We start from the raw sequence: 21,347 nt of genomic DNA on the forward strand, positions 1-21,347 counted from the left end.
GGCATCCTCAACTCCTAGTCGGGGCTGGTAGGCAAACTGAAGATGGAGGAATTTAGAGAATGGATGGCGTTTTTCAATAACAGGGTGGGAAAAGGTATTTTCCAGGTAGCTGTGAGAGTCAATGGGTTTATAATAGACATCAGTAGATAAGCTGTCTCCAGAGATAGAGACAGGCAGATCGAGTAGAGGGAGGGAGGTGTTGGAAATGGACCAGCTAAATTGAGGGTGGTTACAAGGAACAGGGTGGGAAGATAGATAGATCGATACTTTATTGATCCTGAAGGAAATTACAGTGTCCCAGTAGCATTACAAGCCCACAGATATACAATATTAGGAGAAAAATAAGAGAGGATTAAAAAAAAGCTACCTCAAACAGTCTAATAGGAGGGGTCATCACTTTCCCAGCTATAGGTTGACTCACTTTAGAAGTTTTTTGAAAAAAATACCACATGTGTTTATGAGGACAGTGTATTTGATGTTGTTGGTTTTGTTAAGGTCCAGCTTGTAAAGTTGGTCCATAAGATAGATAGATACTTTATTGATCCCAAAGGAAATTACAGTCTCACAGTAGCATTACAAGTGCACAGATATAAATATTAGAAGGGAAGTAGAAAGAATAAAAAATAAGTTACCACAAACAGGAGGGGGTCATCATTTCCCTGACTATAGCCCAATGGCCGAGGGTAAGGATGACCTCATATCGCGCTCTTTGGAGCAGCACAGTTGTCTTAGTCTATCACGAAAAGTGCTCCTCTGTTCAGCCAAGGTGACATGCAGAGGGTAAGAAACATTGTTTAAAATTGCCAGGATTTTCTGTGGGGTCCTTTGTCCTACCACAGCCTCCAGTATGTCCAGTTTGGCTCCTTTATCAGAGCCGGCCTTTCCAATTATTGACCCTGTTGGCATCACCCATGTTGATGCCATTGCCCCAGCACAACACCACATAGAAGATTGTACCAGCAACAACAGACTGGTAGAACATGTGAATGAGAGGCCTGCATACCCCAAAGGACCTCAGTCTCCTCAGGAAGTCGAGGCGACTCTGGCCCTTCTTGTACACAGACTCTGTGTTGGTGCTTCACTCGAGTCTGTTGTCCAGGTGCACCCCCAGGCACTTGTAGGTCCTCACCATCAATGGTAACAGGAATGGGAATGTGTGTGGGATACAGTAAATAGCATTAGAAAGCTGTTTATATATGCATAATACTATAGTTCAAGTTGTGTTTGCCATAGATGAATAACTCAGGTTTTGTTATTAGGTTTTCAATATACAAAATATGGATGCCGCAGGAAAGCTGATAATAAAATGGTTCACCGCAGCCACTGTTCTGCAGACAAAAAGCCAAAAGCTATCCGCAGAATGTGTAACCTACAGCAATGTAAGCTGCCTATGTAAGTAACATGTGCTTTGATGAGATGTGTTGCTGCTCCCTGTCTTCCCTTACTAAAAAAAATGATTTTCTAGGAATCTAAACAGTGAAGTTACCACTGACCAGTAGATGATACTAGAATTAGCCAGTGAAATGAGTTTCTTCTTGCTCATAATGACTCTGGATGACAAGAGTTCTCTTCATCACTATCAGCATCAGTGATAATGATGATTTATTTTGCTTTAGCAACCATCACAAATTCCACTTCAAAAAAACTTTTAAAACAGCAAAACTTCCAGCAGCTTCCCAAACCAAATCGAAGTAGTACTGCTTGAGGAAAGTTGGGCATAAATCAAAGGATTGCGAAGCATCTCAAGTTTATGGAAGGTAGATGGAATGTCAGCCAGAGTTGTTTTAGAATAGTGAAACTGGGTGTAACAAAACGCTTAAAGGGTTTTAGGAAATGGGTTGAAGCATTTATAGATTCAGTCAAGTTTATAGGGGTGGAAATGGTTGGTACTAACTACAGTAAGTGACAGAAATGTGAGATCTGAAACTTAGCAAAGGAATCATACACTGTATATGGCACCAAGGTAATGAACATCATGATACAGGGATTCTGTAGATGCTGGAAATCCATGGCAACTGCTGGGGGAGCTCAGCTGGTCAGACTGCATTGATGAATCACTTGACGTTTCGAGCCAAGACCGTTCACCAGGACTGGAAAGGACAGGGGAAGAAGCCAAAATATGAAGTGGGGGGAGGGGAAGGAAGACAGGTTAGAGGTAATAGGTGGAAAAGGTAAAGAGCTGGAGAAGGAGGAATCTATTAGGAGAGGAGAGTGGATCATAGGAGAAAGGGAAGGAGGAGGGATACCAGAGGGAGGTGATAGGCAGGTGAAAAGAAGAGAAAGGGTAAGAGGAGAGATGGAATGGGGAATGGAAAAAAGAGAAAAGGGGAGTGGGGAAAAATCACTAGGTTAGAGAAATTGATAATCATGCTATCTGATTGAAGGCTGCCCAGACAGAATATGCAATGTTGCTCCTCCAACCTGAGAGTGTGCTCATCATGGCTGTAGAGGAGGCCATGCAATAAAATATCAGGATGTGAATGGGCAATGGAATTAAAATGGTTGGCCACTGGGAAATCTTGCATAAGTGAGCAGATGTGCAGGTGTACTTAATAAAGTGGCCACCACATGTAAGTTGCAAGCAGTCTGAAGCTAAAAGCACAGCTTTACAAACAGTATTGTTTACAGGACACAGGTAGTGGGTCCAGAGCAGGGAGCTGGCTGGTAAGAGATATAGTTTGCAAAGAGAAGTGACCATGAGCTGTTCTCATATGTATCGGCCAAATATTAGACAATAGAGTTATCTTCATTGACCTGCATCAAACCAGGCAGTTATGGGCTAAGTTACTTGCATCATTGTAAACAAGTTCAAGGAAGCTTGCAAACCAGACTGATACTATCCCTTAGCACACCAAACATGGTCAATATTTGAATATTCAAAGAGTCAGCCATCATCACACTAACCCTAGGTATTTGGCTTTCTGTCCTCAGTAGTTTTTGTACCATCTGTATGAATTAGTTTGTCCCATCAAATAAATTGGAAGCTCCAGAGATAGCTTATCAATTACAATGTGTTCCATTGTAAATATGTACCTCAAAGGAACCGTTTGTCAGACATAAAATGTAAGTAAATATTCTCATTGTAACTATGGAAGTATATTCAATCACCCGCTGTATCTTTGATCTTAAGGGCATAAGAATGTGATGTACTTTGAGTTTGGGAGACTTTTGCTAGAATATGTCTATTTTGATGGTCTGCAAGCTTCCTTGAACTCAGTCACAGTTGTGCAAAAACTTAGCCAGCGTTGCCTGGTTTGATGCAAGCCAATTAACATAACTCCATTGTCTTACGTTTTGGTAATGCAGACCAAAGCATCTCATGGGCCCTTCACTTTTCAAACTATATCTCTTAGTAGCCAGCTCCCTGCGGTGGGCTGGCTGCCTGAGCTCCACAGACAGAACTGTTTATTTGCAAAGGTGTTCTTTAATTCCAAACTGATTACTCCTTGCATTTAAATTGAGAACAGGTTCTCATTTGAATTACCATCTGGCATATTCACATAATTCCATTAAGTACTCAATAATCCCTAACAGCCTCATTGCACTCACCTAATGGAACAATTTTAAACAAATTGATACTTTTGTTTAACCCGCAGTTACTTACAGAAAATTAGAAATATTTGTTGACTTCATGACAATTTTCTCTTGGACTCTGTAACAGATTATGGTTCTGGAAGACGTGATGCTTTTGAGATACAGCGCAGAATCTGACTTCCGACCCTTCAAGCTGTGACACCCTAGCATCCCTCAATTTAACCCCAGCTAATCATGGGACCAATTAACCTACTAACCGTTGTGTCTTTGGACAGTGTGAGGAAACCAGAGTACCTGGGGGGGGGGGGGGGACATGTTTTCCACTGGGGTGGGGCGGTTGGGTGGTTGACACACAACCACTGTTGGAATTGAACTCTGACAGACTGTTACAGAGTCGTACTAACCACTTTGCTACTGTGGCGCCCTCATGTTCTGCTCTTCATCCAAGTGCAATACTTACAAAAGTGTGCAATCCTTATAAAAGGTGTGCGTAAGTAGTATGTAGATAGTGTGAAGTTTAGTACTTAAAACACTTGCACCAGTGCAGTCAGAAAAGAATGCAGTGTGTTTGGGTCCATAGCATTTAATCTGTATAAAGATAAAGTATCTCCTGTGCCTGGGCTAGAACAAGAACACTTCAACCTTGACTTGTGTTGCACATTTAAAGTTAAACAAGCTTCTTTATGAATATGTAGCTAATACATTTATAAACCAGTATCAGTGAAGTATTGCAAACAATCCAGTCATTTCTTTCAAATATGGAGCAACGCAGAGGAATTCAGAGGACGAAGCAGTACCTGTGGAGTGAAATTGGGTATTCAGCAATGAGAGGGAACTCGATGATGGTGAGGACAATATGAGTGAGGTTGATGTTGTGGAGCATGTTGATATTAAGGGGGAGGAGGTGTTGGAGTTGTTCAAATACATTAGGACAGATAAGTCCCCGGCGCCTGACGGAATATTCCCCAGGCTGCTCCATGAGGTGAGAGAAGAGATTGCTGAGCCTCTGGCTAGGATCTTTATGTCCTCGTTGTCCACAGGAATGGTACCGGAGGATTGGAGGGAGGCGAATGTTGTTCCCTTGTTCAAAAAAGGTAGTAGGGATAGTCCGGGTAATTATAGACCGGTGACCCTTACGTCTGTGGTGGGAAAGCTGTTGGAAAAGATTCTTGGAGATACGATCTATGGGCATTTAGAGAATCATGGTCTGATCAGGGAACAGTCAGCATGGCTTTGTGAACGGCAGATCATGTCTAACAAACCTGATAGAGCTCTTTAAGGAGGTGACCAGGCATATAGATGAGGGTAGTGCAGTGGATGTGATCTATATGGATTTTAGTAAGGCATTTGACAAGATTCCACACGGTAGTCTTATGCAGAAAGTCAGAAGTCATGGGATCCAGGGAAGTTTGGCCAGGTGGATTCAGAATTGGCTTGCCTGCAGAAAGCAGAGGGTCGTGGTGGAGGGAGTGCATTTGGATTGGAGGGTTGTGACTAGTGGTGTCCCACAAGGATCGGTTCTGGGACCTCTACTTTTCATGATTTTTATTAACGACCTGGATGTGGGGGTAGAAGGGTGGGTTGGCAAGTTTGCAGATGACGTAAAGGTTGGTGATGTTGTGGATAGTGTAGAGGATTGTCGAAGATTGCAGGGGGACATTGATAGGATGCGGAAGTGGGCTGAGAAGTGGCAGATGGAGTTCAACCCGGAAAAATGTGAGGTGCTACACTTTGGAAGGACAAACTCCAAGGCAGAGTACAAAGTAAATGGCAGGATACTTGGTAGTGTGGAGGAGCAGAGGGATCTAGAGGTACATGTCCAGAGTTCCCTGAAAGTTGCCTCACAGGTAGATAGGGTAGTTAAGAAAGCTTATGGAGTGTTAGCTTTCATAAATCGAGGGATAGAATTTAAGAGTCACGATGTAATGATGCAGCTCTATTAAACTCTGGTTAGGCTACACTTGGAGTACTGTGTCCAGTTCTGGTCGCCTCACTATAGGAAGGATGTGGAAGCATTGGAAAGGGTACAGAAGAGATTTACCAGGATGCTGCCTGGTTTAGAGAGTATGCATTATGATCAGAGATTAAGGGAGCTAGGGCTTTACTCTCTGGAGAGAAGGAGGATGAGAGGAGACATGATAGAGGTGTACAAGATATTAAGAGGAATAGATAGGGAGTACACAGCCAGTGCTTCTTCCCCAGGGCACCACTGCTCAATACAAGAGGACATGGCTTTAAGGTAAGGGGTGGGAAGTTCAAGGGGCGTATTAGAGGAAGGTTTTTCACTCAGAGAGTGGTTGGTGCGTGGAATACACTACCTGAGTCAGTGGTGGAGGCAGATACACTAGTGAAGTTTAAGAGACTACTAGACAGGTATATGGAGGAATTTAAGGTGGGGGGTTATATAGGAGGCAGGGTTTAAGGGTCAGCACAACATTGTGGGCCAAAGGGCCTGTACTGTGCTGTACTATTCTATGTTCTATGTTCTGTTGAAATGGGTGATCAACATTTTGGGTTGAGACCTCTCATCAAGACCTCTGGTCAGAGAGCGGAAAGCAAGAGAGATCTTGGGGGGCTAGTGGCAAATTGAGAAGGTCTCACAGAAGTCCTGTTGAAGACAGTGGCATGGCATCAAGGTAGGCATACCTCAAAAGACAGCAGAATGGAGACTCGAGAGACTTGAGGTGCTGGACATTTGAAGCAACAAACGTTGTCCACAATGTCCTTGACTCCAAACATCAATAGTCCATTTCTGTCCATAGATACTGCCTGAACCATTGAGATCTTCCAGTGGTTTGTCTATTCCTTGTCTCTTGTGTCTTCACTTCTTTCAGGTTATTTCAGTTTGAAAGCTCTCAGTAATCTGAGTGATGTGTGGTTAGTGTCTTTGTTTAATGAAAGGTATTCAATCCACAGATGATGCCATGGATCTCTGCTAATAAAATTCATCTTGTCCAGGTGGCGAGCAGAGGAATGGGAACACTGTACTAAATCCTGCGGCGGCTCCGGTTACCAGATCCGCACTGTCCGCTGCGTGCAGTTGATGGTTGATGGAAAGAACCGTTCAGTCCACAGTAAATACTGCGTTGGTGAACGGCCAGAGACTCGTCGTGCCTGCAATCGGAAGCCCTGCCCTGCACAATGGAAGATAGGCCCTTGGTCAGAGGTCAGTGAGGGTCAGCTTCCATAACTATGAAACACACAGCCTTACTGCATGTCGTGGGCCATCCTTTTCAAAGCAATGCCACAAGTTAGTGAAATTGTTAACTAAAAAGTACTAGTGCAACATGGCTCAGCTTTGAGTTTTCCCCAGCTTATCAGGAAATCATACAGGTAGAAATTACAACGGGAACAGAAATTTGAGAACACCTGTTTTTGTCATGGTTCCGTTTGGCTGTTCCCCTTTAACGCTCCTTTCTCCCTGATTATGCCCTAATTTCAGTCATTAGATTTCCAATTACCTGGTTTTCGTCAGAGACTGTGACATAAGTACGATGGCATCACTATCACAGGTTGCCAGTTTGTTGGTCTATTCTCATGTGTTACTTTGTTCTCTTGTCCGATTAGAACCATTAGTTCTAAGTTCCAAGTTCAGCTCTAGTTTCAAGATAGTCCCTGTAAATCCCGTCTTCTTGTCAAGATTCCTCGGATTTGCTGTTCTACGTCCACGTCTATGCCAGCATCCCCAACTCAGTCGACGTGCCGGTGTCCTGCACTAGGGTTCTCTTCTGTCGCCCCGTGCAACAGAACAAACTGGCCAACATGAACCCTGCAGACACGAATCCTCTGCAACAAGCCTTCGCCAGCCAGGCCTCCCTACTGGGCTTGCACGATCAGCTACTCCAGGAAGTCATGGAAAACCTCCGTTGCCTGTCAATAGACGTAAGAAAGGTCAGTGAACAGGTCGACCGAGTAAACGCCCATCTTACCCCGTCGACTCCGGGAACTGCGTCTGACCAGCCCAGACAGCCTGTGGTGGTGATGCCCGAGGCGTGAACAACACGTCGGCCAAGGGAGCTGCACGTCCCCGAACCAGAACCCTACGCCGGAGATCTGGGGAAGTGCCGGGCTTTTCTGCTGCAATGCTCCCTGGTGTTCGAGCAGCAGCCATCCACGTACGCCACGGACAGATCTAAAACAGCTTACATTATGGGGTTGTTACGAGGGAATGCCTTAGCGTGGGCCACTGTGATCTGGGATAATCAGCCAGAGATCTGCTCTTCCTTCCCCACCTTCATCTCAGAAATAAGGAAGAGTTTTGACCATCCCATCTGCGGTAAAGATGCTGCTAAGCGGCTACTCACCCTCCATCAAGGCTCACTTAGTGTTGCAGAATACTCCGTGGAGTTATGGATGCCAGCGGCCGACTCGGGCTGGAATGATGAGGCACTCCAGGAGGTATTCCGGCAAGGCCTCTGTGACAAGGTAAAGGACGAGTTGGCGGCTAGGGATAACACTAACAGCCTGGATTCATTGATCTCCCTAGCCACCAGGCTGGACAACCGACTCCAAGAACAACAGAGGGAGAGAACCGGTCGTCCTTTGGCCACCCCACGGCAATCCTTACCATCTACTCCCAGCCCTAACCTCTCTCCTCCTCCCACTCCTAGAATAGCATCCAGCCCGGCCGTTTCCACCACCCCGGGAGAGGAACCAGTGCAGTTGGGACGGAGCCGTCTTTCTCCCTCAGAGTGACTCTGGAGATTCAGAGCAGGGGATTGTTTCTATTGCTGTCAGTCTGGCCATTTTCATGCTACCTGTTCCCTTCAGCCAAAAGGGGAGGGCTCACCAGTAGAAAGGGAGACCCTGGTGAGTCAGACCACATTCCCTTCTGTCCCCCAATCCCGGATGCAAGTCCAAGCCACTGTAAGCTACAGCCAACAGCCCCTGTCCTTGTCTGCCTTGATAGACTCCGGTGCTGAGGGGAATCTGTTGGATGAAGATATAGCTTCCCAGGCCAGAATTCCTCGGGAGCCGTTGACTACCCCTCTGGAAGCCCGGGCACTGGACGGAAGACTTCTGGCCTGAGTCACTCACTGTACCCCACCACTGTCTTTGGTTCCATCTAGGAACCATTGGGAACAGGTACAATTTAACTTAATTTCCTTTCCTCAAGCTCCTATAGTTCTTGGGTACCCCTGGTTATGCCGCCATAACCCTTACATTGGTTGGTCCACCGGGAGGATAGCCAGCTGGAGTCCATTTTGTCACGCCACTTGTCTACAGTTGGCCCTTTCCCCTGTGAAAACCACCACGACCTCATCTGCCATTGAACCCTCTGACTTGACCAGGGTTCCAGCAGAGTACCACGACCTGGGACAAGTGTTTAGTAAACAACAGGCCCTTTCCCTGCCTCCACACCGACCGTATGATTGTGCTATCCACCTTCTCCCAGGAGCTCCTCTGCCCACAGTCGGCTGTATAACTTGTCTCGGCCAGAGGGGGAAGCAATGGAGGGTTACATCAGTGAATCTCTCGCGGCGGGCATCATCCGACCCTCATCCTCCCCCGTGGGCGCGGGGTTCTTTGTGGGGAAGAAGGATGGTTCCCTACGTCCCTGCATCGACTACCAAGGCCTAAATCATATAACCATGAAGAACAAGTACCCACTGCCTCTGATAAGTTCTGCGTTCGAGCCACTTCACGGAGCCACCATCTTCTCGAAGTTGGACCTACAAAGCGCCTACCATCTGGTCCGAATAAGGGAGGGGGACGAGTGGGAGACGGCATTCAATACCCCTTTAGGCCACTTCGAGTACTTGGTCATGCCTTTTGGCCTCACCAACGCCCCTGCAGTCTTTCAAGCCTTGATTAGCGATGTACTAAGAGACTTTATTAACCGCTTTGTGTTTGTCTATCTGGATGACATCCTAATCTTTTCCAACAGTTCCCAGCAACACGTTCTTCATGTCCGTCAAGTCCTGCAGAGACTGGGGGAGAATAAGTTATTCATAAAGGCGGAGAAGTGCGAATTCCACGTCCCCTCGGTCAGCTTCCTAGGTTATATCATCGAGAGCGGACAGGTGAGAGCTGATACCGAGAAGATCCGGGCTGTGGCGGGGTGGCCCAAACCCGCGGACCGCAAGCAACTCCAATGGTTCCTGGGGTTTGCGAACTTCTATCGCTGGTTCATCAGAAACTTCAGTCGGGTGGCGGCTCCTCTGACCCGATTTACCTCACCTGCCACATCTTTCCTTTGCAACTCCGAGGCGGACTCAGCATTCGCGGAACTAAAGAGGCGCTTCACATCTGCTCCCGTTTGGATTCAACCGGACCCCTCCTGTCAATTCATTGTGGAAGTTAACGCCTCCGACTCCGGGGTGGGAGCGGTACTATCCCAACATTCGGGCCCAGATCAGAAACTACATCCCTGTGCCTTCTTCTCTCGCCAACTGTCTCCTGCTGAAGTAAATTATGACGTGGGGAACCGGGAGCTACTGGCAGTCAAACTAGCGTTGGAAGAATGGAGACACTGGTTGGAGGGGGCGGAACACCCGTTCATCGTCTGGACAGACCAGAAGAACCTTGAATATATCCAGACCACCAAACGCCTGAATTTCCGCCAGGCCCGTTGGGCATTATTTTTTGGCTGGTTCAGGTTTACCCTCACCTTTTATCCGGGGATCCAAGAACGGGAAGCCCGATGCTCCCTCCCGCCAATACGTTTCCAAGGAGGACCTTCCCAACCCCAAGACCATCCTTCCACCATCCTGTGTGGTGGCTGCCTTCAACTGGGAGATGGAGTCCATAGTCAAAGAGGCCCAATGGACTCAACCTGACCCAGGCAATGGATCACCCAATCGCCTCTTTGTGCCTGATTCTGTTCGATCACAGGTTCTCCAGTGCGGGCGCACTTCTCGTTTTGCCTGTCATCCGGGATCGATTGGTCTCTGACCCTTCTGAAGAGACATTTCTGGTGTCCCTCTATGGACGCTCACACCCGTTCCTATGTCTCTGCATGTTCTGTCTGTGCCCGTGGAAAACCTCCTGTCGGCCACCTGCGGAATTGCTTCATCCCCTGTCCGTGTCCGTGGTCGTCCCTGGTCACACATCGCTCTGGATTTCGTCACCAGTCTACCCCCTTCACGTGGAAACACTGCCGTACTCACTGTGGTGGGCCGTTTCTCCAAGTCGGTGCATTTTGTAGCCCTCCCTAAACTTCCTTCCGCGCAAGAGACTGCAGACCTCCTCGTCACCCACGTTTTCCGACTTCACGGAATTCCTTCAAGTATTGTCTCCGACCGGGGACCTCGATTCATTTTGCAAGTTTGGAGATCTTTTTCTCGAGCCCTTGGTGCCTCAGTTAGCCTATCGACCGGTTTTTACCCACAGACAAACGGGCAAACGGAACGAGTCAACCAGGAGTTGGAGGTGGCGTTACGTTGTATAACAGCCAACAACCCGTCTACCTGGAGCAACCGGCTCGCATGGGTAGAATACGCCCACAACTCTCTGGTCAGTACAGCGACCGGAAAATCTCCTTTTGAATGCTCTCTTGGTTATCAATCCCACTGTTTCCCGCCCAGGAAGAGGAGGTTGCGTTGCTGTCAGTCCAGGCCCATATACACAGGTGCCGAAAAATCTGGGAAGACACACGCACAGCCCTGCTTCGCTCAGCCAACCGTAACCAGAAAATTGCTGACCGCCATCGTACCCCTGCTCCTGAGTATCGACCTGGGCAGATGGTGTGGCTCTCGTCTGGAGACATTCTTCTCAAGAACAAGCCCAAGAAGCTTGCCCCCCCCCCCCACCCCCGCTTCCTGGGACCTTTCGAAGCTGAGAGCATTATCAACCCCACGGCAATCCGGCTCAAACTACCTACGTCTATGCAGATCCATCCTATATTTCACGTCTCCCAGTTAAAACCAGTTTCTGTCAGGGACCGACTGAAACCCCTCCATCCCCCCGGATCATCGACGACAATCCGGCGTACACCGTCCGGCAGTTATTGGATGTCCGCCATCGGGGCAGGGGTCTCCAGTACCTGGTCAACTGGGAGGGGTACAGCCCGGAAGAACGTTCCTGGATTCCCCGCTCCTTCATCCTGAACCCTTCTCTCGTTCGGGATTTCCATCAGGACCATCCAGACAAGCCTGGGGGAGCGCCTGGAGGCTCCCGTTGAGGAAGGGATACTGTCATGTTTCCGTTTGGCTGTTCCCCTTTAACACACTGTTCTCCCTGAATATGCCCTAATTTCAGTCATGAGATTTCCAATTGCTGCTAGTTTACTTAAGATTCAAAAAAAAATTCAAAAAACTTTATTGTCATTCTAACCGTACATCAGCTCTGCAGGGCAGAATGAGACAGCGTTTCCCAGGAGCGGTGCAATCATAACATAACAAACACAACACTAAATAATAAACATAACAATAAATAGTAAAACACAACAGCCACAAGTCAGTTAAAATCAAGTTATAAGTGTCCAAAGCAGAGTCAGGTGGAGCAGCTATTTAGCAGTCTGACTGCCTGTGGGAGGAAGCTGTTTAGTAGCCTTGTGGTTTTAGTTTTGATGCTCCTGTAACGTTTGCCTGATGGCAGAAGAACAAACAGTTCATGGAGAGGGTGTGAGGGGTCTTTAATGATGTACCGTGTCTTCTGGAGGCATCGACTCTGAAAGAGGTCTTGGACAGAGGTAGGGAGACCCCAATAACCTTCTCTGCTTCCCTAACCACCCTCTGCAAGGCTTTTTCACCCTCTACAATACACCTGGTTCATACAGTACACCTGGTTTTCATCAGAGACTGTGAAAGAGGTACGATGGTATTACTATCACAGGTTGCCAGTTTGTTGGTCTATTCTCTGGTGATACTTCGTTCTTTTGTCCGATTAGAACCATTAGTTCTAAGTTCCAAGTTCTACAAAAGTTTGTAGTTTCTAGTTTCAAGATAGTCCCTGTAAATCCTGTCTCCTTGTCAAGATTTCTTCGGTTTGCTGTTTTACGTTCACGTCTACGCCAGCATCGCCAACTCAGTCGATGTGCCGGTGTTCTTTTAATCCTGTGCAGCGGCCTCCTCCCACCACCCCCCCCCACCATACCAGATGGTGATGCAGCCTGCCAGAATGCTCTCCACAGTGCATTTGTAGAAGTTTGAGTGTCTTAAGTGATGAACCAAATCTCCTCAAACTCCTAATGAAGTATAGCTGCTGTCTTGCCTTCTTGGTAGCTGCATTGATACGTTGGAACCAGGTTAGATCCTCAGAGATCTTGACACCCAGGAACTTGAAACTGCTCATTTTCTCTGCTTCTGACCCCTCTATAAGGATTGGTGTGTGTTCCCTCATCTTGCCCTTTCTGAAGTCCACAATCAGTTCTTTGGTCTTACTGACATTGAATGCAAGGTTGTTGCTGCGATATCACTGAACTAGCTGGTATACCTTGCTCCCATATGCCCTCTCGTCTCCTTCTGAGGGTCTACCAACAATACTATGTATGGCTACTTATTTATCATTTGGATGCAGTATTGACGGTCCCTGTTTAGCATTGTCTGATATGGAGCTGTCACTGTTATATAGGTGAGTGCAGATTTGTCACACAAAATATCACTGGCAGGTTGGAATGTAACAGACCGACTGCATTGTGACATGGGAACCATATTGTCACTGTACGATCTTGGGAAAGTGCTCCATCAAAAACGTGTGCCCGATTTCTTTCTGTATTTATTTTTATGTAGTGTTCTGTCACATGTGGTGAAGGAATTGAGCAAAGACAAGTCACATGTCGTCCAAGTAATCTGTGTGATGGGGAGAAGCCAGAAGCGACGAAGGTCTGCAGCCCTCCTCCCTGTGTTGGTATGTAGCTATGATGATAGACACTCGTAAGGTATGGGGATGTAGGATCCTCTAAAAGATCAGAAATTAAAGACGTTCCTCAACAACGCATGAATCTTGTAAATTATATATGCATTACAAAAAGACTTTAACTAGCACATAATTTCCTGAGGCTGTATGACTTTCAACAAAAACAGCTTCCTTCTCATCTTTAGTTCCCATATTCTCTGCCCCGCCCAACTAGAGCTTCATCCTCACTGCTTCCTCCAACTCATCTTTCCCCTCATTCCCTTCTTCCCTCATCTACCCCTCCCAGCTCCCTCCTAGCTCTCTCCGAAATGTTAAAAAGTATACAATCTAGGATTATCTTTCTCTCGCTCTGCTGTTTTTATTAATGATAGTAAATTTTATTGATTTTGTAGATGAGCCCTGTCTTAAAGACAAGTCCATATTCTGCCAAATGGAAGTGCTTGCTCGGTATTGCTCCATCCCAGGCTACAATAAACTCTGTTGTGAATCGTGTAGCAAGCGCAGCAGTACCCTGGCTCCCCCTTTCTTCACTGGCACTGCTGAATTAGAGGACCTGGTGGCTGGTGCAGACCACAGAACCAATGTAGAGATGGCACCAACACAACAGATGGACACCACCCTCAGGAGCAGAGTTCCACACAGCAACAAGCCAGTCAAAGCAAGGAACACACCGCCCAGTGCAATAAGCACAGCTCGTGGCAAAACAAAAGCTGCTGTTTTCTCTCAAACAAACCCCGCTTCTCTTGACAGCAGGCCTTCCAGATTTGTAGCTTCACTGCATTCACTCCAGAGCAAACCTCGTCATTCTACGAACAGCTCCACGGTGACCCAAGCGTCGTACAGTGGGACAATGACTACGGACAGCCATACCACCTTACAGACTCCTGTGGTAAATACATGAAGGGTGCTTCCTTCATGCATCAGACATTCCTGGGAGAAAGTGAAATACCATTCTTCAAATTGTACATATCATGATACATAAATAATTAAAAAGGATTTTGGGCAACTTCAGTGAACTTAAACTGACAGGTTTGTGAAGTGCTGGCACTTTAATCTTTTCAACCATTTGAGCAGCCTTCAGTTTATTTGGGGTAACAAAGGCACGAAAGATCTTTCAAATGTGAAGGAAACTACCAGGTCTGACAGTTGTTATCTTTGCAAATAATTATGAAATCATGTTGCATTTCAGCTGACATTTAAAAAATCAAAGCCAGGCATTCGAAGAAATGATATTATTAAAGTTTTGGAGATGCATTTATAAGAAAATGTTCTGCAGTCTGGTCAGCCACATTTGTCAGTGGAATGGATATAATTTTAGTTATTTTCAGCTGCTCTGTAAATATTGTACTGTATTTGCAAAAGTTAACATTAGGGTTTAGGGCAAAATTAGTTTGCTCTATTCAGTGTTTACCAATGTTACATAACTATGTCTAAATATTGGTGTATTCTTGATATTCAAAACTGTCCAAATACAGTCAGGAATAAAGAGTGAAATAAATGGGTAAGAATTATTGGTGGTCCCATTACCAGGTTAACTTAACACATGTATTTACCAGCACCCACGGTCTACAAAGCTACGAAGAACAAAGCTGGTTATATAAAGCCCATTGGAAATAAGCGGTGCAGGTTTTCATTCCAATCTGAATGCCGGCGATATGCCATTCCTTCAATATGCTGTGCCTTCCCAGAATATTCTGTTCTTGTTACACATTTCATGAGTAAGATTCAAATACATCAATCAAACATCCTGTTAGGAATTTTGAGCATACAATACATTGTTCTTCATTTCTGGGCTTAAGCTGTCTCTATCATCTGAACTGGCTCTTTGTCAACTGTCCCATTTGCTGATAGCAACAGTGACTATATTTGTAAAACAAAGTACTCTGATCCATTCAGTCATACACTAGTGTGCGTTTATGCTTGAGAAATTCGGCCATCCAACTAAAACATTCTTACATGTGTGTTGACAGAAGCAGCAGCTACACCAGCTGTCATCTCCCCCCACCATTAAAAACCAACAAGGCCTCTCTCTACCAACTCCGAGTCCTAATCAATTTGCACAGGATATAATTAAAAATCCAATGCAAATATAGTGATTTAATCTCACAGAAAAAAATGCTGTTAGTGTGCCTTATACAGTAAAGTTTGGACATTCCGATTGACCAACTGACAAGCATTGATCAAACTTTAAAAATGGTGTGTAGCTAATATTTTATTTGTAGAATACAGCACAGAATCTGCCCTTCCAAACTTTCAAAGCATGCAGCCAGCAACCCACTGATTTAACCCTAGCCTAATCACAGGACAATTAACCTACGAACCGGTACATCCTTGGACTGTGGGAGGAAACCCACACATTCTATGGGGAGGATGTACAAACCTCTTACAGAGAATGCTGGGATTGAACTCTGTACTCTGACCCCAAGCCGTCATAGCACTGCACTAACCTCTACACTACTGTGGTGCCCATAATGGGGAAAGAGAGAATGGCTGAACCAGTTTGAAATTGGGTCTAGTATTCCATTTCATAATCAAAATGGTATAGTTAGGATGTAACTGGAGGCACATAGTGGAAGACTATGAAACAAAATACATTTATTGCAACTTCTACATTATTACAACACTACATCAAAACTCTAGTGACAATGGCAGTAAATACAGCAGTTCCTAAACGCCTCCATTGGACTACATGTTCTTTCTCCAGGGTTACCCGGGCACTCTCATACCCCCCAGAAAATTGCCAGGCAGTCAGCCTGAACGGAGCCCTTCACTAACACGGGAGATCCTGCGGATGCTGGAAACCAAAGCAACACACACAAAATGCTGGAAAGACTCAGCAGGTCAGGCAGCATCTGGGGGAAGTTGACATTTTGGGTGGAGATGAAGGGTCTCAGTTCCTGAGTCCCTCCAGCATTTTGTGTGTGGAGTCCTCAACTGCCTGCTACCAGGAACCCCTTGCCAGTAAATCAGATATTTCAGTCAACCTAGTGCCTTTGAGGAATTGCTGCTGTCAATCTACAAGGCTAGTGAAGGTGAATGAAATTAGTGCTTTATAAAATGACAACTCCTGGGCCCTCAGACATTTGCATAGAATGTAAGAATATCCTTCAAGCCATAAAGGAAACTAAAATGAATTAATTGTTCAATTTTGCTTTTTTTTGTACAATAATGTAGATTTCTGTTTTACTGTAGTGTACACTACTGATGCTGTTTGTAATATTGGAGAGCACATAGCAATAAATATAAGCCCTGAGTTTAAAGGCTTAGACTCTATTTGAATTTGCAGCATTCCTATTGTTTATTTTCCTGCTTCATCTTCTTCCTTGATCTGTCAAGTGGGTATATTATTGAAAGCATCTCAACAAGTCCATTCGATTATGTTGTTTATACACTAAAATTGCTGTATAGAATGTAGCATTCCATTTGAAAGTTGAACTCTCCTCATTTATATTTTGTACCTTCTGCCTCTGTTCAGCCTTTGTGACAGTGGTGTTCAGTTCTCTGCCAACAGTAACTCATTCCTGCAGATTGAATGCCACTGTGCATCACTTAGCTCAGACATTAAAGAAGGAATAGAACCTATAGCCCTGAGCATGCACTGGTGTCCCAAAATCAATTCAACATTTGGCCACCATTTTCCTACTTGATTCCCACAATCCTCTGTTCTAAAGATTCAAAACTGATGAATATCCTCAACTCTTTTTTTGACAAAACTATAGGAGTTTATTTACAACACAAGGTACAGGCATTCAATATTTACAAGACAGTAAGTATACTCAAATTACTCTATGGTTACTACCGTCTATGAAACAGTCTATAACCTGCAGGGGTACTGCTCACGGAAATCCCCCAATGTGCCCACTGTGACCACGTGCCCCGTCTCCAAGGACAGCCGGGCACTGACATACCCTCGGAAAAGGGGCAGGCAGTCGACCCAGGCAGCACCATCCACCTTCCGCTGCCTGGACTTGTGAATGGCCATCTCGGCCAGGTCCTGGACTGGTGAATGGCCATCTCGGCCAGGCCCTGGACTGGTGAGTGGCCATCTCGGCCAGGCCCTGGACTGGTGAGTGGCCATCTCGGCCAGGCCCTGGACTGGTGTGTGGCCATCTCGGCCAGGCCCTGGACTCGTGAATGGCTATCTCGGCCAGGCCCTGGACTCGTGAATGGCTATCTCGGCCAGGCCCAGGACCAAGCCCACCAGGAGATCCCCCTCTTACCACGACCTCTTCCGAACTGGGTGCCCATAGACGAGGAGTGCGGGACTGAAGTGCAGCCAGAATCGCAGCAGCAGCTCTCTGAGGAACTGAAAGAGCGGCTGCAACCTCTCATATTCGTGTACGCGTGGTACACCGACTCCTCCCGCCCACAGAATGGACAGCTGGGCAGGGTGTCGGTGACCCTGTTGTACGGGACTGCCGGATGCAACACCTTCCACCCCAGGTCCCTAATGTACAGGGGAAGCATCCCTGCGTAAAGGGACCTCCTCTGCTGCTGGATGGTAGCATGGACCGCCAAGGCGAGTCTGGTCGGCCGACGAAAGCGAGCAAGTGGAAGGTGTGCAGGAGCAGCCCGTACAGTGCCATGGAGCGCAGCACTGCGGAACGGCACGGTGGGAAACCCCGCGAGGCGGCTCACATGCAGGGCCCTCTCCCGCATGGTCTCCCGAGGCCTGGATCCAACGACCACATCGGGTGGCAGTGCAGCTGGAACCGCACCCTCCCGACGCCCACCGTTCCAGGAACGGGAGCAGACCCCCCAGCAGCCAGAGCACCCTGCCTGGATAAGGCCAGCCCCCGTACCCTCCATAGTTCCCAGTAGAAGTGAGGTAGATCCCTCAGAGTGGCACGGTTTGTTGTTGAGCCCACTAGGGGATCAGCTGTACTAGATTGGGTATTGTGTAATGAACCGGAGGTGATTAGAGAGATTGAGGTGAAGGAACTGGCCAGTGGAAAGCGGCCAGTGTGTGAGTGGGCCAGCGAAGGAGTGGAGCTTTGAGGCTCTGACTCGAGAGATTCTGGCAGGTTTGGCAGTTGGTCTGTGCAATCAAGTCAATCAAGATTTGAATAGCCCAGACTCAGCAGAAAGCAGCTGATTGGGCAGTTGAGGTCAGGTGACCAAACATTTTGAAAAGCTCAAACAGATAAATAGAGGGATAGCTCAAGTGGAGCGGCCTGTGGAAAGTGGCCAGATCATGAGTGGGCCAGTGAAGGAGTGGAGCTTTGAGGCTTCGACGAGAAGCGGCGGAGGACAAGCTTGCTTGCAGTTAGTTTTTACAATGTCCCCTGAGACGGTGATGTGCCTCTCATGTGAGATGTGGCAGTCGTGGAGGAACTCCCCTCTCCTGCAGAGTCACATCTGCCAGAAGTGCATACAGCTGGGCGATCTGGAAGACCGTGTAAGGAATCTGGAGCAGCAGCTGGATGACCTTCGACTCATAAGGGAGAATGAGGCAGTCATAGATGAGAGCTACAGGGAGGTAGTCACACCTAGACTGTCGGAAGCAGGTCGTTGGGTGACAGTCAGAGGGGGGAAAGTGAAGGTGAGCAGACAGGTAGTGCAGAGCACCCCTGTAGCCATTCCCCTGAATAATAAGTATACCATCCTGGATACTGCTGGTGGGGACGACCGACCAGGTGTGAGCCACGGTGGCAGGGCCTCCGGCACTGAGTCTGACCCGGTGGTGCAGCAGGGTGGGACGGAGAAGAGGAGAGCTGTCGTCATTGGAGACTCTACAGTCAGGGGAGCAGACAGGAGATTTTGTGGACGTGAGAGGACACCCGCATGGTTTGTTGCCTCCCGGGTGCCAGGGTCCGGGATGTCTCTGACCGGGTGCACGACATCCTGGTACGAGAGGGAAAGCAACCAGAAGTCGTGATACATGTTGGGACCAACGACATAGGCAGGAAGAGGGATGAGGTCCTGAAGTGTGAGTTTCGGGAATTAGGCAGAAGGCTGAAGAACAGGACCCCAAGGGTGATGTTCTCAGGATTGCTGCCAGTGCTACGTGACAGTGATGGTAAGAATTGGAGGAGATGGCAGTTGAATGCGTGGCTGAGGAGTTGGTGCAGGGAGCAGGGTTTTAGATTTTTGGATCATTGGGATCTCTTCTGGGGAAGGTGGGACCTGTACAGATTGGATGGGTTGCACCTGAACTCGAGGGGGAGCAATATCCTTGCAGGTAGGTTTGCTAGCATGGTTCGGGACGGTTTAAACTAATTTGCGAGGGGGATGAAACTCAGAGCGATAGAGCAGTGAAAGAAGTGCATGGAGTAAAGCCAGATCTAACATACAGAAAGACTTTGAGGAAAGAGAAGCAGAATAAACGGTGTAAAGACAGTAAGGTAGAAGGGCTGAAATGTGTGTACCTCAATGCAAGAAGCATCAGGAACAAAGGTGATGAACTGAGAGCTTGGATACATACATGGAATTATGATGTAGTGACCATTACAGAGACTTGGCTGGCACCAGGGCAGGAATGGATTCTCAATATTCCTGGATTTCAGTGCTTTAAAAGGGATAGACGGGGGGGGGGGAAGGGAGGAGGGGTGGCATTACTGGTCAGGGATACTATTACAGCTACAGAAAGGGTGGGTAATGTAGCAGGATCCTCTTTTGAGTCAGTATGGGTGGAAGTCAGTAACAGGAAGGGAGCAGTTACTCTGTTGGGGGTATTCTCTAGGCCCCCTGGTAGCAGCAGGCATACAGAGGAGCAGATTGGGAGGCAGATTTTGGAAAGGTGCAAAAATAACAGGGTTGTTATCATGGGTGACTTTAACTTCCCTAATATTGATTGGCACCTGATTAGTTCCAAGGGTTTAGATGGGGCAGAGTTTGTTAAGTGTGTCCAGGATGGATTCCTGTCACAGTATGTGGACAGGCCGACAAGGGGGAATGCCATACTAGATCTAGTACTAGGTAATGAATCAGGTCAGGTCACCGATCCCTCAGTGGGTGAGCATCTGGGGGACAGTGACCACTGCTCCCTGGCCTTTAGCATTATCATGGAAAAGGATAGAATCAGAGAGGACAGGAAAATTTTTAATTGGGGAGAGGCAAATTATGAGGCTATAAGGCTAGATCTTGTGGGTGTGAATTAGGATGATGTTTTTGAGGGAAATGTACTATGGACATATGTTCGATGTTTAGAGATCTCTTGCGGAATGTTAGGGATAAATTTGTCCCGGTGAGGAAGAGAAAGAATGGTAGGATGAAGGGACCATGGGTGACAAGTGAGGTGGAAAATCTAGTCAGGAGGAAGAAGGCAGCATACATGAGGTTTAGGAAGCAAGGATCAGATGGGTCTATTGAATATAGGGAAGCAAGAAAGGAGCTTAAGAAGGGGCTGAGAAGAGCAAGAAGGGGATATGAGAAGGGTAGGGTAAGGCGAGTAGGGTAAAGGAAAACCCCAAGGCATTCTTCAATTATGTGAAGAGCAAAACGATGACAGGAGTGAAGGTAGGACTGATTAGAGATAAAGGTGGGAAGATGTGCCTGGAGGCTGTGGAAGTGAGCGAGCTCCTCAATGAATACTTCTCTCCGGTATTCACCAATGAGACGGAACTTCATGATGATGAGGACAATATGAGTGAGGTTGATGCTCTGGAGCACATTGATATTAAGGGAGAGGAGGTATTGGAGTTGTTAAAATACATTAGGACAGATAACTCCCCGGGGCCTGAAGGAATATTCCCCAGGCTGCTCCATGAGGCGAGAGAAGAGATTGCTGAGCCTCTGACTAGGATCTTTATGTCCTCGTTGTCCACGGGAATCGTACCGGAGGATTGGAGGGAGGCGAATGTTGTCCCCTTGTTCAAAAAAGGTAGTAGGGATAGTCTGGGTAATTATAGACCAGTGAGCCTTACGTCTGTGGTGGGAAAGCTGTTGGAAAAGATTCTTAGAGATAGGATCTATGGGTATTTAGAGAATCATGGTCAATTAAGGGACAGTCAGCATGGCTTTGTGAAGGGCAGATCATGTCTAACAAGCCTGATAGAGTTCTTTGAGGAAGTGAC

At 47.0% G+C, this 21,347-nt stretch overlaps 1 protein-coding gene across 7 annotated transcripts in view; it reads left to right on the top strand.

Annotated features, from left to right (window-relative positions):
- adamts3 (ADAM metallopeptidase with thrombospondin type 1 motif, 3) overlaps positions 1-16,587 on the top strand; it is a 370,913-nt gene extending 354,326 nt beyond the window's left edge. For all 7 annotated transcript variants that reach the window (XM_072281905.1, XM_072281906.1, XM_072281908.1 and 4 more), the window contains 4 exons: positions 1,260-1,392; positions 6,493-6,700; positions 13,206-13,323; positions 13,725-16,587. In XM_072281905.1, the coding sequence (XP_072138006.1) occupies positions 1,260-1,392; positions 6,493-6,700; positions 13,206-13,323; positions 13,725-14,233 (968 nt within the window). In that variant the 3' untranslated portion in view covers positions 14,234-16,587. The remainder of the gene's footprint in view (positions 1-1,259; positions 1,393-6,492; positions 6,701-13,205; positions 13,324-13,724) is intronic.
- The last annotated feature ends 4,760 nt before the right edge of the window (positions 16,588-21,347 follow it).

The sequence above is a fragment of the Mobula birostris genome, chromosome 17 (assembly GCF_030028105.1).
Source record: "Mobula birostris isolate sMobBir1 chromosome 17, sMobBir1.hap1, whole genome shotgun sequence".
NCBI lineage: Eukaryota > Metazoa > Chordata > Chondrichthyes > Myliobatiformes > Myliobatidae > Mobula > Mobula birostris.